General features: G+C 48.9%; 1 protein-coding gene across 1 annotated transcript; it reads right to left on the bottom strand.

The window, feature by feature from the left end:
• Positions 1-387: 387 nt before the first annotated feature.
• On the bottom strand, positions 388-3,652 carry Hcar1 (hydrocarboxylic acid receptor 1). Its single transcript, NM_175520.5, has one exon. It carries the CDS (start codon positions 3,249-3,251, stop codon positions 2,220-2,222), a length of 1,032 nt encoding a protein of 343 aa, NP_780729.3. The 5' UTR covers positions 3,252-3,652; the 3' UTR covers positions 388-2,219.
• Positions 3,653-8,087: the final 4,435 nt, after the last annotated feature.

Here is an 8,087-nt window from a genome sequence, read left to right on the forward strand (position 1 = left end):
CCTCTTCTTTTCGACCTGGCCAGAGCCTAAGCATCCCGTCTCTGGTACTCTGGGCTCTTCCACCCTTTTCCTGAAACCCTCCCTCCCCCCCTCCCATCCCGCCCCCCCCCCCCCCGCCGCCCCCACCTACCCACCTACCCACCGTGTGGTTGCCCATCCACTCTGGTTGTTGACAAAAACCACTACGGCTTTTTCTCTTCCTCTTCTCCATCTCCCTCCTCCAGCCACTGAGATTTCCAGCTTGCCTGCCCTGGAATTTTTCTTGTAAACTTTAATAAAATTACCCTCAAGCTTAAAAATAACAACAACAACAACAAACCCCATGTAATGAATGTAGTAACCCATTATTGAGCACCTATAGCCAGAGATTCCCGTTTGGAGCGATTATAGTTGTTCAGCAACTATTTATTTATCAACTACTACACGCACATGGTCTTCTTCCGGGCAGACCTGGGAACAACAGATTTCTCATGCTTATGAGTGTACAGTCATTGAATTTGCTCCCAAACCCTTTGGCATCAGTATTAACCCTGCTGAACATCAAAACTGAGTGGGGTTAAATAAAGTCTTCCCTACGAGCACATGTCTAATAAGCATTTAAACTAAGATTCAAACTTGACCGTGTAGCCAATAAAATTTTTATTGCATTAATGTATTTGGTGGGTGGGTGTGCGCGCGTGCGCATGCGTGCATGTGCGCATGCGTGAACATAGGTGGAGGACAGAACCACCTTTGGGATTTGGTGTTCTCCTACCACATGGGTCTCAGGGATACTCAGGTTGGTGGCTTGGCGGCAGACCTGTTTACCTACTGAGCCTTCTCACCAGCCCTGCAGTCAGACTGATTTTCGCACCTAGGCTTCAACACCTCTGGCAAAGGAAGCCACAGGGACAACCTTGAGGAGCATCTAATTTATGTCTTTAGACATAAATGTCAAGGTCCCTTCCCTGGGGAGAGTACCCTGGGAACTGGAGAGAGTGAATGGCTGTCACCACTTTTGTGGCTTGAAAGTGGGACTAAGGTTAACACGGATTCTATTTCTCCTTCTCCAGGACAGGGGCAGCCGGGACTTTCACAGAATCACCTAGCTGTGAGAATTCTGGGTAGTATTTGGGGGAACATATGTGCTTGAGGGAGGCCCCCAATAGGAGACCCGGATGGCTGACCAGAAGTCTAGACACTGATGAAAGGACATTGAGCTAAACTGTTGCTGCCACCTCTAGTGCTTTGCTTTCTCCCAAAAGTTGGCTAACAACGCTACAGCTAAAAGGGGCACAAGGGGTTTGGGAGTGCAGTTCAGTGGTCAGTGCTTGCCTGGCTCGAATAAGGTCCCAAGTTCAATGCCCAGCACCAAAGACAAAACAGACGAGGATGCTGGACAGGGTGGGACAACATACTGTGGATTAAACAAAGACTTGAGAAGGGAGGATTTCAGCTCAAATTCATGCATTAAGCAGTGAAGAACAACCATGCTTGAATTAACCCATCCCAAATACCAGGAAGCACCCCCCCCCCACCATTGCTGCCGTAAACAGGCTCTCAGTTCCCACTGGAGAAACGATAGCTGATATCAGGTGGACAAGTCCCTCAGCATCTTCTTTGAAATGCAAACAAAAGAAAAACAAAGGATGAAACCACTTAAAATCAGCAAAATATCGTGGCGCCAGCAAGGTTAGAATAGATTCTTTTTGCTGCCCTCCTGGGCCACCTGGATGTTCAAACCTTGAAATGTGTGGAGGCTCCCCAGGGAAGATTTAAAAAAAACGGCTAGGTCCGGGTGTCCTGCAGTAAAGGGTCTCGCTCAGCTGGAAATAAGTGTATTGACTCAGTGCAGTTTCTATTTTTTTCAGTCCAGGAAATACCGACGAGTTATTGAGATCGTTAACTCTCTCCGAGCTAGAACAAGACCCAGCCAGGCTCATACCGCTTTTCTCAGCCATGCAAAGCGACACGGGCTCCAGGTAGTTCCTAACCCGACACCCACGGTTTCCTTCACACTCACACGCTGCCCCTTCACCATTGCTATCAGAGTATTTAAACACAACCAACCGGTTTGGAACCTTCTGGAAAAGGTCAAGCAGGGTGGATCCCATTTCTACCTGAGTGAGAAAGATACAGCTAAGAGTGGGAGGGGACATCTTCAAGTCCTCCACCCTTCAGATTTAACTCACATTGCCCATTTCTCTGCCTCGTTGTTGGGCTGTTTGTCTTAATGGCATTCAACACACTTGGAGATCCCACTGCCCGTCAGATGGCCTCTGGGAACGATTTGCCCCATCGATGGAGCTCTTACTGCAGAGGTTCGAAATTGGCATCTCTTCTGACCTCCGCGTCTTCGTGCGTCCTGGGCGTTTGGGCTTCAGGCTGCAGATTGTGAGCTTGGTGTAGAATTTGGGGAGCGAGGGGCTTGAGAAGTAATATACAAGGGGATCCAGCATACTGTTCAGGTAGGTGAAGCTCAGGGTGACGTGGAGGGCTGTGTGGACAGAGGGGTCACAGGCACTAGTGGGCACCGTCCAGAGGAAGTAGAGCCTAGCCAGCACGCTGGGCAGGTAACACGTGATGAACACAGAAGCCACCACCATGATGAACCGGGTGGCCCTCCTCATCCGAGCCTGTCTGGTCAGCTGCTGCCTCCGTCTCAGGCTCCAAACAACGTTGACCGAGCAGAACAAGATGATTGTCAGGGGCAGGAAGAACTCCAGCTGGAACATGACATCGTGCCACCCGTTGGCTGACTCCATGATGAAGCTCTCACAGGACGACAGTGTCCCCTGCACACACAGGTGACTCTCCATCAGAAGATACACAGTCCCCAAGATGACCAAAGTCCAGAGGACACAGGCGGTGGCGGCGGCAGTCCGGTTGGAGATGGCATTCACCATATGGTGGGGGTGGACCACTTTGAAATACCTATCCACAGCCACCACAGTGAGGAAGACAATGCTCCCGGCCCTATTCATGGCCAGCTTGAAGAGGACCAGGCGACAGGCGATATCTCCAAAAATCCAGTGTCTGCGTCTGAGGTAGTAGTCTGTCCGAAGGGGTAAGCAGATCATGAGGAGAAAATCGGCCACAGCCAAGTTGAAAAGGTAAATAGTGCTTGACTTCCAGGTCTTCATGTGAAAGCAGAAGCCGCACAGGGCTATGCCGTTGCCCAGGGCGCCAAGCACGAAGACCAGGATGAGTAGAGGAGGCATCACTTGGGAGATGGGCTCCCCCTCGATGAGACAGCACGACCCGTTGTCCATAGCAGTTGGAGAGAGGACTGGCATCCAAGGTGGCCGGCACAGAGGCACAGCTGCCTATCCGAACACTAGGGCTCCTCTAGCAGCTGGGCCCCTAACCTCATCACCCTGGGATGCAGGCGCTGCACCCACGAGAGAAACTTCAGCCAGGAAATGAAAGCCGGCAGCAAGTCCTTTCTCCTAGGCTTGGATCACGAGCTGCACGTCCCCTACAGAGTTGAAGCCTGCAGCTGGGTCAGGCTCTGGGGTGCAAGCGGTTTCCCACGAGTGTACATTTCTGGGTTGCAGCTCGGGGGTCCGACGCTATACATGCTACAGACTCGTTGCTAGATCGAGCCCTGGAGATGACTTTTCTTTTTCTGGTTTTGTCTTTTTCCCTCACGCTCTGCGCTGCAGAATGCTCTGAGCTGCCAGAAGGCTTGCGGGGTGGGGGTGTGGGGGGAGCTTGTTTGCCCTCCCTCCTGGTGGAGAAATCTAAACATTTCCTGGAGTCGTTCTGGGCCTCTGCCTGGCTGCTTTCCTCCCTAACCTTTGCCTGACTACCCGTCCTCCCTCAATCCCCTGGGACACTCCCATGCAGTGCCAGAGAGGGGAGACTGTGCTCTGCGGCCTCTCGGGGCCACTTCCGGTGCCCACACCCAGAAGCACAGCCTCCACTCCTGGGAAGGTCTGCAGAGAAACGCAGTTTGAAACATCCGCCCGGTATTAGAAAAATTCTTTCTGGGCTGAGGGTATAGCTCGGAGACTGCGGCATGTGCAAAACTCTGCGCTTTGGGCTCTAGTCCTTCTGCCACCCCCCTCCAAAGAGATGAAAATGATTTTCTCCTGTCTCCATGAGGCAACCTTTTCTGGAGAAGTCGGGTCCCTGCTCTACTGGGAAGTAGAATCTAGTTAGTTACTTTTGCAAAACTTTGGCTCTGTTTCCAATCGTTGGCTCAGAAGAGGCAAACATCTCCCTATAGCCAGGTAGTGGGGTGAGTATGAAACCAAGCGGTCGCTTAAGGAGTTAATTTCTAAAATAATCACGGGCAAAATGAAACTGTTTAAAAAACTGGAGTCTTTGCCGAAATTTCCTGTCCTTTAGCTTGAGAGAGTGTCCATCTGCCGCCTTTTCCCATGTAGGAAGAATGGGGTGGGGGGAGACGGTGTGCACGGAAAGAACACAGGGGTACCTTCTTCCATATGCTGATTAAAGCTAGATTTGGGCTGGACATGGTAGTGCATGCCCAGAATATGCACGCTTGCGCGCGCGCGCGCGCGCGCACACACACACACACACACACACACACACACACACACACACACACAGACCTTTAAATAAAGATTTGTTTTATTTATGTGTAAGTGCCCATGGAGGCCAGAAGAGGGCGCTGGATCTTCTGAGATGGAGTTACAGGTGGTTGTGGTGGCGAGGTGGGGCTGGGAACTTACTAACACCAGTCCTCGGGAAGAGCAGGAGGTCCTTGCTCTTCACCGCTGAGCCACATCTGCATCACCACTCCATCACCTGTTTTCTTTCTCTTTCTTTCTTTCTTTCTTTCTTTCTTTCTTTCTTTCTTTCTTTCTTTCTTTCTTTCTTTCTTTCTTTCTTTCTTTCTTTCTCTTCCCATCCAGGTGTGGTAGCCCACACCTTTAATCCCAATGCTCTAGAGGCAAAAGCAGGAAGATCTCTGTTCAAGGTCAACTTGGTCTACAGAGCAAGTCCAGGACAGCCAAGGCTACAGAGAAACCCAGCCTGTGGAGAGAAGGGGCGGGAGGGGGGGGACAGGGAGAAAATCCCTTTCAAGTGGCCCAGGTTAGTCCTGACCTTGCTCTACAGATGATGGCCTTGGATCTCTTATCTTCCATCTCCCAACTACTAAGGTTAAAGGCTATGAGTCACCAGCCAGTTAGAATCCCCTTATTTATACCCCCTTTCTGTTTTTCTTCCCACCTTCCTCCCACCCAGTCTTTCCCCTTCTCTGTCTCCTTTCTTTCCCCTCCCTTCACCTCTTCCTGACTTTTTAAGACAGGATCTCTGTAGAGCCCTGCCTTCACCTGAACTCTTCATCCTTGGTGTCACCAGGCCAACTGCTTACATTTTCCCAGTTGAATACTAGACTCCAAATCAGCTCCATGTATCCCCCTGCTACCCCATCACAGACACCATCACCTCATGTGGCATCACCCACTACTCCCCCATCACTGACAGTCACCTCCTGCATGGCTGTAGAAACCATGTTCTACCTGCCTTCACTTCCTCTCATTGGCCTTTGACATTCAGCTGCCACTGAGAAATTAACGTTGTTCTGTCCTGTGGCTTGAACCCAGGGCTTTGTGTATGTATTCTTGGCCAGTGCTACCATTGAGCTGGGGTGAGGAGTGTGTCATACCTTTCCTTCTGGCCTTTCCCTCCTCCTCTTTCCCCTCTCCCTCCTCCTCTTTCCTCCTCTCCCTCCTCCTCTCCTCCTCCCCTCTCCTTCCTCCTCCCCTCTCCTTCCTCCTCCCCTCCTCCCCTCTCCCTCCTCCTCCCCTCCTCCCCCTCCCTTCTCCTTCCCTCCTCTCCTTCTTGCTTCCCTTCTTCCCTCTCCCTCCTCCTTTATTCTGAAACAGGGTATCTCTAAATTGCCCATATTCTCTGTCTTTGACTTCTGAGATGTATTTATCCCAAACAGATCTTGAATCTGTGGTCTTCCTGTCGGCATGACTCAAGAGCCAGCATGGACACAGCTAGTCTACTGTAAGGCTCAGCTATTCCAATCCTCTTTCTTTTTGCATCGATGGGCCTCACTAACTCCATCTGGTCTGTGAAAGTGCAGGGCATACATGGTTGAAAAAAAAAAGTTCTGTTTGGCTCCATTTGTTCGTTATACAGTGCTGGGAATCGAAGCCAACACTTGCTCAGACTAAGTAAGTGCTCTACCCCTGAGCTTCATCCCCAGGTGACTTATTTTACTTTGTTGAGGCAGAGTCGCACCCTATAACTCAGGCTGCCTCAGCTTCCTGGGTACTGTTATTACAAGCCTGAGCCACCATGCCTGCCTGGCTCACATGTCTTTTTACATTTCTGTTCTGTTTTGTTTGGTTTTGTTGGAGACAGGGTTTCTCTGTGTAGCCCTGGCTGTCCTGGAACTCACTCTGTAGACCAAGGTTGGCCTCAAACTCACAGAGATCCGCCTGCCTCTGCCACCAGAGTGCTTGGACCAAAGCACCACTGCCCACTTCACATTTCTGTCTTTTTGTGTTTTATCTATTTGCTTTTTTTTGTTTTGTTTTGTTTTGTTTTCAAGACAGGGTTTCTCTGTATAGCCCTGGCTGTCCTGGCACTCACTTTGTAGACCAGGCTGGCCTTGAACTCAGAAATCCACCTGCCTCTGCCTCTGCCTCCCGAGTGCTGGGATTAAAGGCGTGCGCCACCACGCCCGGCTCTATTTGCTTCTTTATGTGGATCATTTTGCTTTTGTTTGTTGACAGCATCTCTTTTTGTAGTTCAAGCTGGCCTGGAACCCACTGTGTAGACCAGGCTGGCCACAAACTCATGGCACTCCTCTTCCTAGCTCAGAGCACCACTACAATAGTCTATGATAATATTTCCTAAATGTGACACATACACCAGAGATAGTGGGAAAACGAATCAAGAAATAATAGAACAGAACACGCATGTTTTTATTTTATTAGGTATGAATTTAATGGGAGTTAGCAAAATGCAATTGGTACCTTGGGCCCCTGGGCTCTAGATTACAGAAAGAGTTTAGGGGATGGGAGAGAACTGTTAGAATCTCCAGGGCAAGAAAAGAAGGAGCCATTATTATTAAAAGTATTTGCAAAATGGTCAAGATTATAATATTGCTGAATTATATAAACAGTCCTTTTCATGATGAGCTAACATTTGACTTTAGCACAAAAAAGAGATATTTTAGAACATGTAAAATAATATTTTTAGTTTTTTCTCATTTTGTTACCAAATTTCAAACCTCACATAGAGGTTATTGTAGTATATTTGACATCCTGTATACCTGTGATTAGAGATGTGACTATATATGAGGGCTAGGCGTGCTGTGTGCCCGAGCTTTGTCTAAATGGTATGCAGAAGTTTGTAGAGTTCAAGGTATGTAGGTTTAATTCATGCAGGGTAAATAGTAAGTGCTCTCTTTTATACAATATGCATTGCATCTGGATCTTAAACATATAAAAAGGTCAGTGAAACTTCTGTGAACATGAGGACATTATTTAAAAAGGCAATTAAATGAAAGAAAAGAAAAGGAAAGAAAAAAGGAGCTAGTTTTTGTTTGATGGTTTGTTTTTGTTTTTGTTTTGAGACAGAGTATCATTATGTAGCCCTGGCTAGACTTGAACTCACAGAGATCCCAAATGCTGGTGTTAAAGGCATGAGCCACCATGTCTGGCTGGGAGATGTTTAAGAAGCCTTACTGTATAGGAAGCTTAAGGGATATCACTTCCCTTAACTCCAGAGTCTTCTGCTTTACGTTATGACTCTTCCACGAACTAGTCTACCGCCTACACACACTCTCGAACACCCACATGTGTGTGAACAACATGCAGAAATATAATGACACTTTAAGTGTCTTCCCAGAGCTATGGAGTCCAACACATGGAATGGAGAAACTACACAGGCAGTGCATCCTAAATAAATAACCGAATGAGAAGTGACTGCAGACCCAGCCGTGTGCTCGTGTTGCCCTGGCTGAGAGAGGACCCTACTGGGCAGGAGGAAAGGGCAGAACAATTTGAAACCTGCCGGGCTGGTCCGATTATCGGCTCAGGGCACACACACCCTTTGGCGCTGCCTACTCCAGTGCTTTTGTGAGTTGGCATTCCATTTTGTCCGTGACAAGGGCA

Source organism: Mus musculus, chromosome 5 (genome assembly GCF_000001635.26).
Source record: "Mus musculus strain C57BL/6J chromosome 5, GRCm38.p6 C57BL/6J".
NCBI lineage: Eukaryota > Metazoa > Chordata > Mammalia > Rodentia > Muridae > Mus > Mus musculus.

Bases quoted from the DNA above. Each gene is read 5' to 3' on its own strand.
- Hcar1 (NM_175520.5), bottom strand. From the start codon at position 3,251: ATGGACAACGGGTCGTGCTGTCTCATCGAGGGGGAGCCCATCTCCCAA.